Source organism: Rhizophagus irregularis, chromosome 13 (genome assembly GCF_026210795.1).
Source record: "Rhizophagus irregularis chromosome 13, complete sequence".
NCBI lineage: Eukaryota > Fungi > Glomeromycota > Glomeromycetes > Glomerales > Glomeraceae > Rhizophagus > Rhizophagus irregularis.
The window spans coordinates 1474788-1494232 of NC_089441.1; the positions used below are offsets into that span (position 1 = coordinate 1474788).

General features: G+C 25.7%; 3 protein-coding genes across 3 annotated transcripts; 1 reads left to right on the top strand and 2 right to left on the bottom strand.

Moving 5' to 3' along the window:
* Nucleotides 1-12433: 12433 nt before the first annotated feature.
* Nucleotides 12434-14279, bottom strand: OCT59_004922 (uncharacterized protein). Its single transcript, XM_025329975.2, has 2 exons — nt 13994-14279; nt 12434-13913 (listed from the first exon to the last, which is right to left on the bottom strand). Exons 1-2 carry the CDS (start codon nt 14245-14247, stop codon nt 12761-12763), a joined length of 1407 nt encoding a protein of 468 aa, XP_025187754.1. The 5' UTR covers nt 14248-14279; the 3' UTR covers nt 12434-12760.
* Nucleotides 14280-15428: 1149 nt separating this feature from the next.
* OCT59_004923 (uncharacterized protein) lies at nt 15429-15743 on the top strand (the record flags this gene model as incomplete). Its single annotated transcript, XM_066138030.1, has 1 exon — nt 15429-15743. One exon carries the CDS (start codon nt 15429-15431, stop codon nt 15741-15743), a length of 315 nt encoding a protein of 104 aa, XP_065997215.1.
* Nucleotides 15744-16641: 898 nt separating this feature from the next.
* OCT59_004924 (uncharacterized protein) lies at nt 16642-18292 on the bottom strand (the record flags this gene model as incomplete). Its single annotated transcript, XM_066138031.1, has 3 exons — nt 16642-17182; nt 18011-18094; nt 18273-18292. The coding sequence occupies 3 exons, from the start codon at nt 18290-18292 to the stop codon at nt 16978-16980; spliced, it is 309 nt and encodes a 102-aa protein (XP_065997216.1). The 3' UTR covers nt 16642-16977.
* Nucleotides 18293-19445: the final 1153 nt, after the last annotated feature.

The window sequence follows — 19445 nt, forward strand, 5'->3', positions numbered from 1 at the left end:
CGTTAATTTATACTGGCTTTTTGTTACTTTGTTACGAATTATTCAGGAAAGTTACGACCTTATTTTACTGCGGTATTGATGGCTAAATCCGCAGCATACGCAGTAACTCTATTGAAGACATGAAACGTTTGAACAGACCTCCAACTCCTAAGAAACCACGTAGGTTGAAACGTTTTAACTATCCGATATTTTAATTTGCAATTTAATTTTGTTATAATCATGTTTTCTTAGCTAGATTAAAATAAAATTCTGAATGTTTAGAAATTAGGACATAAAAGACAAGTTTCATTAAAAGATGTGATTCGTAAAATATACGAGTTTATTGATAAAATTTTTCATGTACCGTAAAATTTTATTCGTGAGTAAATTATAAATTTTCTTGAGTATTATGGATCATACAAGTTTAATTTACACAACTTTTATTCTTTTACTTTATTGACTTTAACGTTAAATATTATTATTAGCTATATCACGGGCTATATGTAACTCAATCACAAATCAAATGGCTAGCGAGATTCTTAATTATTAACCAGTATTTCTTGGTTCAGACTAAAACAGGGCGGACATCTCATATTATCACGATATTGCCGATCATTTTGCCGATCATTTGTCCAATATTGTCACAAAAAAATACCGTTGAGTTTATTTTTTTTACAAATTCTACATAATAATGTATAAAATTTTGATTTTATTTACTTTATTTATATACTATTAATAAATTAATTCATAAAATAGTTCATGAAGATTTTACCAAATATTAGCCTTATATTAGTTAATCTTACAATAATTGCAACCATGTATTTAATGATAACTTGTTTATCAAAAATTATTTTAGCCATGGATTCTTAAATACCTAAATAATATACTATAAAAGTTTCAAGTTTCGCCCTAACATCTGTGGCTTCGCCCGAAGCTTCAAAGTCAAATTGGCATATGATTGGCTAATACTATAATTATTAAAAATTTCGGCTCAAAGCTAACTTTATCTTTTTTTGCCACAATAATTTTATAGTATATTTTGGGTATCTCAAACTACCAAATAAAATAATTAGTACAATTTTTCTAGCAAATATGATTTTGCTTGGAGCTTCAAAATAAACGTGATAATCAATATATATATGATCGGCAAATGATCGGCAAAATGATAATAAGCATGTCCGCCCTGTTTGTTCAGACTGTTAATACAGATGAATTTTTCTATGTAATTAAACAAATAAGATTATTTATTAAGTATATAGAAATAGGGATACACTTCATGTACTTTTCAGATACTTTGACGATAATGTGATCGAGATGATATGCTACATTTCATTATTAATATATATAAAATATACATCATTAATGCTCGTTAGTATCGAACTCCAACGCTAACTCAAAACTATACGTGTGCAAGAAATTTATCTTTACAATAAAATTACAGTAGTGGTCATAAGTATCCCACCCCTCATAATTTCTGAAATCAATTAATAACACCCACTAAAATTTTTTGGGATTCAAGTATAATGCTAACCTTGATCGTGTGTAAAATTTTAAATTTGTATGATGCATATTTTAGGAGTTAGATGATCAGTAAATTTTGTGTCTCTAAAAATTTTATTTTTTTTTACACATATATTTTCATTCCTTTATTATTTCATGCCTTAGTCTTCTAAATATATAAATTTTTTTTTTGAATATATTAATTTCAAGAGTTACTACACATTTTCCTTAAATTTTTTACCAGATAAAATACATATTTGGGAAATTTCAATTATATCATATTTTTCCTTTTATTTATTCATAATTTTTGATTGTGTTTTGAATTATCAACTTTATGCAAGGTTCATTCTAAGTTATATTTGCTAAAAATATCATAGGAATAAGCCAAGAGATCTCCTTTATAGGTACTATGCATAAAATGAGTGTCAAAACTTTATTTAAGTAAAAATTGGTTTACTAAATCTCAGAGCTAAAAAAATGATTAAAATAACGGATTTTTTATAGATAGCATGATTTTTTTCATTATTATGTCTTTATTTTGATGGTATTTTTGGCCAAATAAAAAATTATAATCCTAACTATAATGAATGTAAGTAACTATTTTTTCAAAATTTCGCTTTAGTACTATTGAATATTTACGTGCAAAATATTATTTATTAAAAAAGATCAGCATTTTGCAGCTAAAAATTCACCAATCATCTAACTCCTATAATATACATCATACGAACTTAAAATTTTACACGTGATCAAGGTTAGTATTATACTGAATCCCAAAAAATTTTAATAGGTGTTATTATTTGATTTTAAAAATTATGAGGGGTGGGATACTTATGACCACTACTGTATAAACAATTAGGATTATATCATTGTTAATGACTAGAATTAACAGTTAAATATTCTTGACTTTCCAGTAGTAAGTTATCATAATTCTCTTTTTAATACTTCAAGAAAAATGTATAAAATAAATATTTACTTATAATAAAGCAACTATATAATAAATATAATTTAACTATCTTTAATAACATGAAATACTTCATAATCATCTACATACATTTTTCTTGGGAAATTACATGTAGGATAGCAACTTGTACAGGTACTACACCAAACATCAACAGGATTAATACTATAATTTATATATAAATCATTACAACCAAATACTGGACCACATGTTTTGTGGCAATATATAGAACGTGTCCTAAGAATATTATAAGCGACTGTCGCAGTTTGAAGATTATTTTTATCAGAGAATGAGAAAATAAAACCATTGTCTGTAATCTTAAAACCACCACTCGAATCCCAAAAAAGTGGATTATATCCTCCAACTATCCGTTCCGAATTTTTAATTTTTACTACAACTATAGTAGGTCCTTTGTTATCACATTTAGCATGAAATGCTGCAGCTGTATTACCATCCCTGCTAGCTCTATATAAGAGATTAAAATTATAAGAGGTATCATTAATATATTTGTCATCTTTTTTCTTTTTATCAATCCAATTTGAAAAGAGTGTGAGGTGCTCTTGATTAATTATAATAGAGTCTACAGAGTACACATTAGATTTTGGATGCCTTGGTGTATATTTTGGTTTGTATCCAGGAATCATATAAAATTTTAAAATATCATCTCTTAATTCTTTAGAAAAAATATCTTCATAGGGTTTAACTTTGTTAAAATAATCTTCAGTAGAGATTTCATAAAATCTAATTAAGGGAATGAATTTATACAGAATTCTTTTAAACATATTAATGTCATCTTGATTCCATTTAGAGACGTCTTGATTAAGTGATTTCTCTTGAGCTAATCCCCATTTAATTAAATTTTCCCAAATTTCAATTTCTTTTAAATTCAAGTCATCACGTTTTAAAATAATTTCCAATAGAGGAGCAGGAAATTGAGTGAATTTATCGGAGTTGAATAAAATTTTTGGATCAGAACAAATTTTATCCAAACAATATTCTTGTAAATTAACAAGTGATTTACAATAATAAATAATTTGAAAAATTCCGATTGGGTCATTTTGCAAGAATTGTTGTTGATTCTTAATAATAGAATCCTCGATAAGTTTAGTTAATTTTTTCAACATTAATTCATCAGAAGCAAACATAAAATTCAATAGCTCAGTTCCAGTTTTATTAGCAATATCTATTTTATCAGTATAAAAATACCTAAAAATATGAAAAGACATTATTAGGTAAAATTTATAAAAAAAAAAAAAAAAAAAAAATGATTGAAAATTTAAGTAACGTTCTATAGCTACTTACTTAAGAATAACATTAAAAATTCGTGGCAAAATATTTGGTAATTTAATTATATATTTTCCATCTTTTTTTTCGATATTCTCAGCGGATAATGTTTTATTAAAATATTCGGATCTACAGCGTAAAATACAAGAATGTGCATGAAATTCCTTAAAATTGGGTTCTTTTCCAATATGAATAATAACATTATAATCCGTTTCTATTTTGAGTAATTGTCCAAACGCTTCGGATAAATCAGTTTCAAAATTGTAAGTCATATTTATTTGAAATTTCTCAATGTAAATTTTTTGAGAAAAAAAAAGAAAAAAAAAAGAACTTTTTGAAGATCATTATTTTATAAAGTAAAATTACGGACAGAATGGGCATAATTCTCCGAACCAATTATATTATCAAAATGATTACGTAATAGAGGCTGAAATTAAGATCAATTTCAGCTAAAATTTTGATAACCTCGGCCAAAATTGTTGTTATCTCGACGAAATATTTGCTATAGTTGTCTGCAATATTATTTTAAATTAACTCGTTGCTAATCCCATTATTGATTAATCAACTAAATTAGTATTTTTCATTAAATAACATAGTAATTTTAAGGTAGTATTGATATCCGTGTATAAGTCGCTTCACGCATTTTTATTTAATTTATAGATGCATTTTTGATAATGGGATCGAGGTAATATGCTACATTTCACTATTGATATACATCCATTTATTGATTAATAAAACTTTCATCATTATGTTCGTTAGTATCGAATTTTGACGTTACCCAAAACCACACATGTATAAGATTTTGTAAAAAAATTTAACCTTACTGACGGTAACTTCCTTTTAAAAAAAAATTAGTAATATTAAGTGGAAATATTATTTATATATTGTAACATTCCTTTGTTTATAAAATTCTTTGTGTTTAAATTATCTTGGAGATTCTACCTCGCTCAATTTAAATTTAAAAATCGCACATTTTTAATGATTACTAAACAATTCATTATTAATGACTACTAGAATTAGTTATAATTAACACATATCATTAATGAAAAACTGCTGATTCTATTGAGAAATGACTGCAAAAATAAAGATGGATAATTTTAAATATTCTTAACTTTTTCAGTAGATATCATAATTCATCTTTTGGTACTTCAAGAAAAACTTATAAAATAAATATTTACTCATAATATATAATTTAATAAAGCAACTATACATTAAATATAGTTTAACTAGTATCTTTTAATAACTTGAAATACTTCATAATCATCTACATTAATACTATTTGGTAAGTCCAGTGGAGGATAACAATTTAGTAAATACCAACAATAGGTCCAAATATTAGGACCGCTAGAAAAATTTAAACCTAAATCATTACCAAATATTGGGCCACGATTTGGATAACACTGCACGTGGCAATTACCAATACTGTAAACAACATTTGCACTCTGAAGATTACTCTTATTCGTAAATGAGAATATAAAACTATCTTTTATATTCTTATTACCATTACTTGAATCCCAAAAAAGTGGATTATATCCTCCAATTATTTGTTCCGAATTTGTAATTTTTGCTACAACTATGGTAGCTCCTTTGTTATCACATTTAGCATGAAATGCTTTGGCTGTATTACCATCCCTGCTAGCTCTATATAAGAGATTAAAATTATAAATATATTTAACGTCTTTTTTCTTATCAATCCAATCTGTAAAAATTATAAGGTGCTCTTGATTAATTATAATAGAGTCTGCATAACATTTTGGATGTCTTGGTGTATATTTTGGTTTGTATCCAGGAATCATATAAAATTTTAAAATATCATCTCTTAATTCTTTAGAAAAAATATCTTCATAGGGTTTAACTTTGTTAAAATAATCTTCAGTAGAGATTTCATAAAATCTAATTAAAGGAATAAATTTATACAGAATCCTTTTAAATATATTAATATCATCTTGGTTCCATTTAGAGACGTCTTGATTAAGTGATTTCTCTTGAGCTAATCCCCATTTAATTAAATTTTCCCAAATTTCAATTTCTTTTAAATTCAAATCATCACGTTTTAAAATAATTTCCAATAAAGGAGCAGGTAATTGAGTGAATTTATCGGAGTTGAATAAAATTCCTGGATCAGAACAAATTTTATCCAAAAAATATTCTTGTAAATTAACAAGTGATTTACAATAATAAATAATTTGAAGAATTCCGATTGGGTCATTCTGCAAGAATTGTTGTTGATTCTTAATAATAGAATTTTCGACAAGGTTAGTTAATTTTTTCAACATTAATTCATCAGAAGCAAACATAAAATTCAATAGCTCAGTTCCAGTTTTATTAGCAATATCTATTTTATCAGTATAAAAATAGCTAAAAATATGAAAAGACATTATTAGGTAAAATTTATAAAAAAAAAGAAAGAAAAAAAAAATGATTGAAAATTTAAGTAATGTTCTATAGCTACTTACTTAAGAATAACATTAAAAACTCGTGGCAAAATATTTGGTAATTTAATTATATATTTTCCATCTTTTTCTTCGATATTCTCAGCGGATAATGTTTTATTAAAATATTCGGATCTACAGCGTAAAATACAAGAATGTGCATGAAATTCCTTGAAATTAGGTTCTTTTCCAATATGAATAATAACATTATAATCCGTTTCTGTTTTGAGTAATTGTCCAAACGCTTCAGATAAATCAGATTCAAAATTGTAAGTCATTTTTATTTGAAATTTCTCAATGTAAATTTTTTGAGAAAAAAGAAAAAAAAAAGAATTTTTTGATCACTATAAAAGATTTGTTGATCGATTTAAATAAAGTCTGAATGTCAGACAATAAAAAGGAAATCACTCAGTGGCAAATCTAATATATATGTGCAATATATATATATATTTGATATTTAGCATGACGACCTAGTCGACCTACCCACCACCCGGATGAGGTGCGTCCATATAGTATTTTTCTTTTTTTGTAAAAATTGTGGGATAGTGATTTTAAACTATCTTTAATAAGTTAGCTAAAAGAAGTAACTAAAACAATTGTAATTTATTATTATTATTGTAAAAAAAAAAAAATTATTTAAATACTTTTTTTCGTCATAAAAATTAAGCCAAAATGACCATCAATTATACCAAAAATAATCATGGGATATTTTTTTTTTTTAATACACAATAACTTTGCATAATCTTTATTAACTAAATTAGGTAATTAAAAGCATATTATTCTTAAAATTCCAATTTAACTAAACTAAAAAAAGATAGTATGAGTTCTCTTTTTTTAAAAATTGCATAATCATGTATTTTATACAATTAAATATGATTCTTTGTCATACAATAAGATCAAATAATGTTTTCACTAAAGAAAATGAATAAAAATAAAATATTATTTAAAAAATTTATGATTTAAAAAAAATATGATCTTTTTTATAGTCTTGTATGATGATCAATATTTGTTATGAATAATTAGAGTACAATAGGATGGATTTTTTTTTTATTAAATATAAAAATCTTTATCTGAAAAATTAATGATAAGTCTTATCTAAGATACTGTATTATTTATTTAAATAAAACAAGTCATAATTATAATTGTATATTTTTCGTCAGAGTCATACTAAAATGACCACGAAAGATTTTATTTCAAATAATCTAAACAATTAAAAAAGTACAATAAAACAAATTATTATTTTATTTATATATGAGAATTTTTTTCCCAAAATTAATAATAAAAAACAAAAGACATAATTATAATTGTTCAAAATCTTTTTTCGTTTGGAGTCTTACTACAATAAAACAGATTATTTTTTTTCCCAAATGATTATCTAAATTTTTTATAATTATCGTACAATTATTCAAGATCATACTAAAATTAATATGAGAATTTTTTCCCAAATAATTATCTAAAATGTTTAGATCTTTCTTCCCACGCACACTAAAATTAAACTAAGATTTTTTTTATTAAATAATCATAATTATAATTGTTTTTGACCTTTTTTCGTACTAAAATGATCAACATACAATTTTACGAAAGATTTTTTTAGATGATCTAAATAATTTAAAAAAATAATATAATATAACGATAATAAATAATTAAATTATATATTAAAAAAAAATTTTTTTTCCAATAATATATATATCTAAACCATTTCTTTTCATAGCACTTTAGAATTTTTTTTTTTAAGAAAGAAAAAAAAAATATGCCATCAGCAGTATCTGTATTATCGCAAGTCAAACCCAAAGGATTAGATGGTGGATTTGTCAATGGTTTGGCAAACTATAAGATTTTACCAAAAACATTCATTTTATAAATACAGAATTTAACATTTGTAATACAATGTATAGTTATTTATTAGTATTATTCTTAACAATAAATGTTCAGTTACAATTCCTGTTTCTAATTCAATCATATTGAACAGTTTAGAACCCCCTGACGCCCTGTCAGCAATTTGTTTATAAAGTAAAATTATGGACGGAATGGGCATAATTCTCCGAACCAATTATATTATAAAAAATGATTTTTTGATGTCAGTTGATCGACATTCCGATCATCAAGTGAGTCAAATGACTCAAATCCGCCCATAGTACGCAATCGGGCTGAAATTAAGATCAATTTCAGCTAAAATTTTTGACTATAATCTCGGCCAAAGTTGTCGTTATCATCGGCGAAAAATTAACTCGTTACTAAATCCCATTATTGATTTATCAACTAAAGAAAGTATTATTAGTTGTTAAATTCAATTTTTAGTGATAAGAATACAAAAAGAAATTATGTAAAGCATAGTTGATATTCATGTATCAGTCGCTTCACGCACTTTTTATTTAATTTATGATAATGGGATCAAGGTAATATTCCTTTGCTTATAAAATTCTGTGTTCAACGTTATTTGCATGATCATAATTTTTTTTTTAATGATAATTTAAATTATCCTGGAGATTCTAACTCGCTCAACTTAAATTTAAAAATCGGCACATTTTTAATGATTAGTTGATTACTAAACAATTCATTATTAATGACTACAGTTATAATTAACACACATCATTAATAAAAGACTGCTGTTAATCTGCCAAGAAATAACTGCAAAATAAAGATGAATAATTTTAAATATTCTTGACTTTCCAATAAGTTATAATAATTTATTTTTTTTGAATATATATACATATAAAATAAATGTTTACTTATAATATATAATTTATATAAAGTAACTATACGTTAAAATGTATAACAATAATATATATAATTTAACTATTATATTTATATTTTAATAACTTGAAATACTTCATAATCATCTACATCAATAATATCTGGTAAATCCAGTGAAGGATAAGAATTTGAAGATCTATGGCTATGGTTCCAAACATTAGGTCCTTTACTAAAATTTAAATATAAATCACCATAACCGAATATTGGACCATAATTTTTATAACCTTGTATAGAATATCGACCACCATTACTGTAAACTACTTTTGCATTCTGAAGATCATTTTTATTCGTAAATGAGAATATAAAACTATCTTTTGTAGGCTTAGAACCATTACTTGAATCCCAAAAAAGTGGATTATATCCTCCAATTAATTTTTCTGAAATTGTAATTTTTAATACAACTATAGTAGCTCCTTTGTTATCACATTTAGCGTGAAATGCTGCAGCTGTATTACCATCCCTGCTAGCTCTATACAAGAGATTAAATTTATAAGGGATATCATTATTATATTCGTCATTTTCTTTCTTTTTATCAATCCAATTTGCAAAGAGTGTAATGTGCTTTTGATTAATTATGATAGAGTCTACATCACATTTTGGATGCCTTGGTGTATATTTTGGTTTATATCCAGAAATCATATAAAATTTTAAAATATCATCTCTCAATTCTTTAGAAAAAATATCTTCATAGGGTTTAACTTTGTTAAAATAATCTTCAGTAGAGATTTCATAAAATCTAATCAAAGGCATAAATCTGGATAGAATCTTCTTAAATATATTAATATCATCATGGTTCCATTTAGAAATGTCTTTATTAAGTACTTGCTCTTGAGCTAATCCCCATTTAATTAAAATTTCCCAAATTTCAATTTCTTCTAAATTTAAGTCATCACGTTTTATAATAATTTCCAATAAAGGAGCAGGTAATTGAGTGAATTTATCAGAGTTGAATAAAATTCCTGGATCAGAACAAATTTTATCCAAACAATATCCTTGTAAATTAGCAAGTGATTTACAATAATAAATAATTAGAAGAATTCCAATTGGGTCACTTTGCAAGAATGGTTGTTGATTTTTAATAATAGAGTCTTCAATAAGTTTAGATAATTTTTTCAACATTAATTTATCAGAGGCAAACATAAAATTCAATAGCTCAATTCCAGTTTTATTAACAATGTCAATTTTACCAGTATAAAGGTACCTAAAAATATGAGAAAGTATTAGTAATTATATAAAACTTATAATTGAAAAGTTTAAAAACGTTCCGAACAGCTACTTACTTAAGAATAGCATCAAAAACATGTGGAAAAATATTTGTTAATTTAGTTATATATTTTCCGTCCTTTTTTTCGATATTCTTTGAGGATAATATTTTATTAAAATATTCAGATCTACAGCGTAAAATATAAGAATGGGCATGAAATTCCTTAAAATTAGGTTCTTTTCCAATGTAAATGATAACATTATAATCCGTTTCTATTTTGAGTAATTGACCAAACGCTTCGGATAATTCAGATTCAAAATTATAAGTCATTTTTATTCGAAATTTGTCAATGAAAATTTTTTTGCGCAAAAATAGAAAGAAAGAGATTTTTTTGAAGATCGCTGTTTTATAAAGTAAAATTACAGACAAAATAGACAAATTCTCCGAACCAATTAAATTATTAAAAAATGATCACGTAATTTGTACTGAAGGTCAATTTCGGCTAAAATTTCTGATAATCTCGGCCAGAATTGTCGTAATCATTGACGAAATGTTTTAAGTTGTCCGCAATATTATTTTAAATTAACCCGTTTTTAAATCCCATTATTTTATTCAATAAATTAGTACTAGTTCATTAAACATCATGGAAATTCTAAGGTAGTATTAATAGTTAAATTAATTTATAGTACTAATAAGAATATAAAAAGAAATTATGTAAAGTATGATCGATATCCATATGACTATACGAAATAATCCATTATATTTATGTTTTATTGATCATTATAATTAGGTGACAGTCAGTATTATACGTCTCTGTAGAATATTCTTTGTAGAAATTTTTTATGTAATTTGTATATATGAATGTGAGCATAAAAAAATTGATCAAGATTTTGATATCCTTTTCCTTCTACCCAAATTTGTAAGCGAGAATATAAAAATTATCTTTTGCAGAAATTAGAATAATTCTTTCAATTGGAATTGTAATTATTCTTCGTTTATTTGTTCCGACTTTTTTTAAAAACTTTCAATTTTAAGTTATAATTAATAAGCTATAAATATCACATTTTTTATATAATTGACTTTGGTCGACACGATTTTCTTTATACACTTCCGTTTATATTTACAATATATAGTACATTTTAAAAATCAAAAACTTAATAAGGATGCAAATATTTAATATTTCAATTCTCTTATACGCTACTCATAAGTTAAATACTGTGACAAATTTTATAAAATATATACAGTGCATATTATTCACGATTTTGGTAAGTAGATGAACTTCATGATTTTGAATCATAGAGTTAAAATTACTGTATTAAGAGATATATTTGATACTAAGAATAGCTTATTATAAAATTACTTTTCTTGAAATATACACATTAAATATCAGCACCAAAATTAACTCTTTGTAATGTTTTCCTATTGCAAAATAAATTGTTAGATTTGAACTCTATCTATAGAATAACTTTGTATTATAAATTATATCTTAAATATTATTGTAATCAATATTTAGAAGATTAAAACTTATAACATTATATCCTATCTAGTAAATTTCATAATTTTTCTCATTTTCAACCATGAAATAAATGACTTTTAGAGTTCAATATTGGTTTATTAAATTTATTATTTGTTCTGTTGAAAATATTATGGAATCAAATAATCAATTAATAAGTAGTCAAGAAAGGATGGAAATTTAAAATCTTAAAAATGCGAAAGAAACTTTTAATAATTTTTTTAAAATTTTCTTGTTAGGTTACTTAATATAAAATATTTACTTAATTGTAAGTTAAATTATTACAGTTTTTTTTTGCGTTATTTAATTCTGTTTAATTTTAATTTTATTAGTTTAGAATACTTTATTGAACTACTTTTAAAATAAAGTAATGAAATTATTATTTTATTAATTCAAAGAAATCAAAAGGTTTATTTTCTTTATCATAATTGTTTCCATACAAAAATAAGGTCATCGGTAAATTTTTTATCCTCTTATCTCGGATATCTTTCATATTTATTTCCAAATCATACTTTAATAGTAATTGTACCCAATGTTTGTACCCTTGACTTATCTTCCAATGTTATTCGGCTAACATCTTCTTTATTGATATTTAGTTCTATTCTTATGTACCATTATCATTCTTTTTTTATAACCACATTTTTGTATTTGACAAGAATGGAATATTGTAATCAGGATTGTAAATTTACACGAATACTTGCATTTTATAACGAAAATAATAATTTACAATTTTCTGAAATATAATATCAGAATTCATTTAATTAATATTTTAAATTTACAAATAATCAATTACGTACTAACATTCGATTAACAGATGAGTAAAAATATTTTCATATTAATATAATAATGGATTAAATGAAAATGAATCAATACAGAAAGAATAAAATCAATAGGATAATAAAATGATGAAGCCAAATTTTTTATGCCATTACATTCTTGTCGTAATTGACCAATGAGACCGGCTATACCATAATGAAAAAAAAACATTTTTTAAATTATTGAAGAAAAAAAAATATTATTACAAACTAGATTTTTTCCAAAAAAGTAGATATTTTATGGATAATAAAATAATTTAAATACAAAATAAAGATTTCAAAATATTCAATCTTTTTTTCAAAAAAAAAAATTAAAAGTAATTATTGCTTCATTACTTGAAAAACTTCATAATTATCAACATCATAAGTTCCTCTCATACCATCAAGTTCAGGATATGAATATTGATTATTTTCTTTAACTGGGTTACAAATCCAACTACTATTTTCTAAGTATAAATTATTATAACCAAAGTATGGGACCGTATGTGAGTAACAAACTATAGAATATTTATCACCATTACTATAACCTACTTTAGCAGTTTGAAGGTTTGTTCGATCTGCTAATAAAAATATAAAACTATCTTTCGTGGACTTATGAATACCACTTGAATCCCATTGAAGTGGATTATAGCCACCAACTATTTGATTTGAATTTTTGGTTTTTATAATAACTATGGTAGCCCCCATGTTATCACATTTAGCATGAAATTCTTTAGCTGAATTACCATCCCTACTAGCTCTATATAAGAGGTTAAATTTATAAGGAATATCATTAATATATTTAATATTTTCTTTCTTATCAATCCAATTTGAAAAAAGTACAATGTGTTCTCGATTAATTATAACAGAATCAATATTAATATTATTCTTTGAATGCCTTGGCGTATATATTGGTTTGTATTCAGGGATCATATGAGATTTTAAAATATCATCTCTTAGTTCTTTTGACAAAAGCTTTTCATACGGTTTAACTTTGTTAAAATAATCTCTAGAAGAAATATCATAAAATCTAATTAAAGGAATAAACTTATAAAGAACTCTTTTGAAGATATTAATATCATCCTTACTCCATTTAGAGATGTCTTGATTAAGTACTTGTTCTTGTGCTAATCCCCATTTAATTAAATTTTCCCAAATTTTAATTTCTTCTAAATTTAAGTCATCACGTTTTAAAATAATTTCCAATAAAGGAGCAGGTAATTGAGTGAATTTATCAGAGTTGAATAAAATTTCTGGTTCAGAACAAATCATATCCAAACAATATTCTTGTAAATTAGCAAGTGATTTACGATAATAAATAATTTGAAAAATTCCGATTGGGTCATTTTGCAAGAATTGTTGTTGATTTTCAATAATAAAATCTTCGATAAATTTAGTCAGATTTTTTAACATTAGTTCATTAGAAACAATCATAAAATTCAAAAGCTCAGTTCCAGTTTTATCAGTAATATCAATTTGACTGGTATAAAGGTACCTAAAATTTAAAAAGAAAAAATAAGTAAGTTTGTAAAAAAAAAGTTTGAAAATCTTCATAATTTACTATCAATTTCTTACTTAAGAATAGCATTAAAATCTTGAGGAGAAATATTTTGTTTCTTAATTAAATATTTTCCATCCTTCTTCTCGATATTTTCAGCAGATAATATTTTATCAAAATATTCGGACCTACAGCGTAAAATATTAGAATGTGCATGAAATTCCTTAAAATTAGGTCCTTCTCCAATATGAATGATGACGTTATAATCCGTTTCTATTTTGAGTAATTGTCCAAGCGCTTTAGATAATTCGGATTCATAATTATATGGCATTTTTTTTTACTCGCAATATTTTATTTATTTTTTTTTTTAAAAGAAATCCGCACCCTTTTTATGTAGATCTATATTTAATAAAGCAAAATTACGGACAAAATTCTCCGAACCAATTAGGGCTGTTGATGATTAGTGACTGTGGAGTCCGATTGATCGAGTACAATCATGTGAAGTATTACGAAAATGTTAATTTGTATAACAAATAATATTTGTTACACTAGATGATTGAAGTTTTATGTTATTTTTATGATAATTTTTTTATAAGACGTCCTCGTATAGGCAGAGTAAGTAAATGAGTTCGTAATTATGATAGCAAATTAATTTCTGTTAAACTTTCTTACCTTAATTTATAGAACGAACCTCCACTTGTACCTTATACAATTCCAATTTTTGGATACGTATAATTATTTATTTAATACAAAAAAAAATCATTAAAGAATGTAAAGGACAGGTAATCTTTAGACATTTAATCTTTTTGAAAAAAAGGAAAAGAAAAATATTTTTTTTGAAAAAGCTTATACTTTGGAGTTCGGACTTACAAAACGCGTTCTCAAATAATAATCAATGATATATATAATCAATAAGTTTAATGTAAACCTCTCCAAAAAATCGTTTTACATTTATTATATTTACTTCTTTCACGAATATCTTTGGCAGCTATGTCTGAATTTTACAAAATTATTGGCAGCCTTGAACTTGAGGGAGAAAAGATGGATAGACTACATATATATCTAATCAAAAATTATGAAGAAGAAGGGAGACTTTTTTCGGCCCTTATAAGATATAAAGCAAAAGAATCTCAACAAAGATTTTAAAGAGTTTTCTTAAAAGTATATACGGTATGTTAGATAAAATATTTGCCGTTATTTTTGTTTGACGCTACGACTAAATCTTTTTTTTCGATAATCTAACCCAATTTAGATGGACATCAAGGCAAGCCTTAGCGTTGTAATGATTAGTCAACACGAACGTGATGCGCTAGCTTTTTGAACGGCCCAACTGGGTGGAATACACCGCCAAGGATACTTGCCGCCTGCGTTGGTCAAAATCCTCAATATTAAATATTTGAGCCTGCATCACGTAATGAATTCAAATTGCAACTAGACAACATAGAATTATGCAATATAATCACACTGCCTTTGCTTGTACAATCACCAAAACGTTGAGAAGGTTATCAGAGAATGCCGTTCCTAGTAACGGATCAAATGGTAGAAGTATGGAAAGAACTCGCAAGTAACAGTAGTAGCTCAATAAAAAGAGTCTTAGCAGGCCCAATAATGGGCGTCGGAAAGTCATACCTTGCATACTTTCTTGTTTCCAAAGCATATTCAGAAGGTTGGCTCTTACTACTATACGTTTCGGATACGAACAATTTGGTTTGTGAAACCAGTTACGATATACCATTAGAAATTTGTGCTCGCATTCTTGCCATTAATAAGGACATTCTAACGGTTAATGACTTTGAACTGGACATTTCATTAATGACGAAGATGTGATAGTAAATGCAGTAACTTTATCATTAACCACCTGTTCCAACAAGAGGAAAAAACTCTGATGATAGTCGACAAACATGGCGCACTCTTTGAATCTAACGTCCGAAACCCAAGTCCATCCACTTCTTAACCCTATGATGCAACTCAGCGCATTGAGGCGCCGCTAGACATGCTCTTCTATAATTTTACAAGAAGATTCCAATTCCTCGAGATGTAGTATTTTGTACGATGTCGCCTATGCAATTTGAAGATGTTTTTTTTCAACAGCTATTACGCTTTCCAGATGTGACTCTTAATGCAACTAACTTTGTGGGTGAACAAATAATCCTGTGGTCATTAAGTTTAAATATGTCAAAATGCTACAAAATCCTCCCGTTCTGAACAAAGATAATGTTCTGTTACGATGTTTCCAGAGACATCCACGATTCGATTTCATTCTCGGACGCACATTCATCCAACTTTCGATTTTGATTTTACCACACACAACAAAGATTCAGCAAATATCGAGAACGCTCCTCACCTGCCTACAAAACACGTTCACATGACCCGAGAAACCTAATCGAAAAATATCTGGATAGTACTTTTAGTGGCACTCATAAAGCTGAAATCGACTCGTCCAAGAAATTCGTGGTCATTAAAGACGGTGAACTTGTAGAGGACTTCCACATTGTGTATATCTGCGGTAAATCTGGTGCCCCAAATCATACGGGTAAAATCAAAGATGTTCCTGATATATTTATTACACATGAACTTCAAAAAAAATTATTTTTGATTTGTTAATAGAATAAAACTAGTTTATATAGTTTGCTTTGCATCATTTATTTACGTAATTTTATGAAATGTAGTAATGTCGGGATTATAGAAAAATGGTAGAATAGATACAATATTTTCCGAATCATGATTTATGTCTGCGAAATGAATGAAATTTTAATCATAATCTTTATTGCTACCTTGCCCATATAAAAAACACTGCTGAAGCAACATACAAATAAAATCATATCCTTGATTATTGTTTGGATAAAATCGATTATGTACTGTACTAAGGCACCTTTCCTCCATTTTTGATCAATAAAGTCTCACCATACATCCGATCTGCAGATGTAAAATAATCATTTTATTATATTTATATTAAATAAATAAAAAAATGCTAAGGTACTATTATGTTATTTAATATCACAAATAAGTAAATAAATAAAAAATATTGGTTAATCGCTTGATCATATGTCTTAATACAACCCTATTTAATATGAACTTGAAATACTTCATAATCCTCTATTTTAAATATGCTTGGCAAATTTAGTGATGGATAAGAACATACACTAGCACGCCAAGAATCAATAGTGGGAATATAAGCCGCATGTAAATCAGTACCAAATACAGGACCCCATTGTGAATAAGATCGTATAGAATTCAGATCACCTTTACTGTAAACTACTTTTGCGCTTTGAAGATCATTTTTGTCCGTAAATGAGAATAGAAAACTATTTTTCGTAGAATTACAACTATTACTTGAATCCCAAAAAAGTGGATTATACCCTCCAACTATTTGTTTTGAATTTTTGACCCTTGCTATTATTATAGTAGCTCCCTTGTTATCACATTTAGCATGAAATACTGATGGTGTATTGCCATCTCTGCTAGCTCTATATAAAAGATTAAGTTTATATTTATTCTTTCCTCTTTTTTTATCAATCCAACTTACTATTAGTGCAATGTGCCTTCGATTAACTAAAACAGATTCTAAGAGATCGGTTGATATTAAGTCGGTTATTTGTTTACGTCCAGGAATCTTGTAATTTCTTAATATCTCATCTCTTAATTCTTGAGATAAAATTTCTTCATAAGGTTTTACTTTACTAATATAATCTTCATTAGAAATTTCATGAAATTTAATTAAAGGAATGAATTTGTAAAGAATCCTTTTAAGGATATTAATATGATCCATGTTCCATTTAGAGACGTCTTGACTAAGTATCTGATCTTGTGCTAATCCCCATTTAATTATATATCTCCAAATTTCAATTTCTCTTAAATTCAGGTCATCCCGTTTTAAAACAATTTCCAGTAAAGGGGCAGATAGTTGAGTAAATTTATCAGAGTTGAATAAAAGTTTTGGTCTAGAACAAATTTTATTCAAACAAAAGTTTCGTAAATTATCAAATACTTCACGATAATGTACAATTTGAAGAATTTCAACTGGGTCATTTTGTAAGAATTGTCGATAGTTATAAATAAAGGAATTTTCGACAAGTTTGGTTAAGCTTTCTAACATTAATTCATCAGCAACAATCATAAAATTCAAAAGTTCAGTTCCAGTTTTATCAGAAATATTAATTCGATCAGTATAAAGATACCTAAAAAAAAAAAATAAGAGAATAAATTTATTTATTTATTTATTTAATTTTTTATTTTTAAAGAAAAAAATATGTATATAATTTTTATTTTAAAAATAAAAATATATATATAATTTTATTTTAAAGGGAAATATATATATATATAATGGTCAAGAAATTTGGTAACGTGGTTACTTACTTAAGAATATCATCAAACATTCGAGAAGAAATATTTGGTTTCTTTATTACATATTTTCCATCTTTTTTTTCAATATTTTCATCAGAAAGTATTTTATTAAAATATCTTGACCTACAGCATAAGATAATAGAATGCGCATGAAATTCCTTAAAATTAAATCCTTCTCCTACTTGAATGATAACATTATAATCCGTTCCAATTTTAAGTAATTGTCCAAGAGCTTCTGATAAATTAGATTTAAAATTGTATGACATTTTTAACCGAACTTTTCTCAATATTGGAATATTTTTTTTTTTTCTTTCTTTTGTTTTAAAATGAATTTTATGCAAGAAATAATTACAATAATAATGGACATTGAAGATCTAATATATTTAAAGTAAATTCCGGACAATCCGAACCAATCAGAATTTTACCTAATTTATGATGAACCAAACTTAATTTCAGCCAAAATTTTTTTTTATAAGATTTACGGCGAATAAAATGTTTATCAAGACCTTTCCTAATATGATGTAATGTGGATGCCACTTTTATGTTACACGCAGCTAAACACCAGACCGTATATTCGCTTCACAGATAAATAATTATTGATTTTCCTTATATTTATTTATTTATGAAATAAAAGAACGATTTCACCAATAAAATAGTTTTTCTTTTATAATATATTTAAAATGAATAATAGTACTTTAATGTAAATTTAAAATATAGAAACCAAATAAAATAAATATAATTCCAAGCTTTCTATAACCTAATTTGAATATTTCTTATCCAATAAAAAAATTAAGCACAGGGAATGACATCATTTTACTAAAAGTAACAGTTTGAAATATAAATTTTATTCTAAATAAAGAAAAAAATTTACTTATAAAAGAACATAATTATGTTTATTCTCTTCCTATTTATCACCCAGTAAAAAAAGTCGATCCGTTTTTTATATTCCATCTTTTTTTCCGTAAAAGACTCATATTTCCGGAATTAGTAACCTTACATCACGGAATTTATCGAATTATTTTCATTCTCCGCGAATGAATCCGTGAAAGGCTGGAGTTTTTACAAAAATGACAGGTAAAATTTTTTATAGGGTCATATTTGCAAAAAAAAGTCATTTTTTTTGGATACAAAAATGAAAAATATTAAACCAAAAATATAATAACAAGAATAAGGTTGAAAATGCGA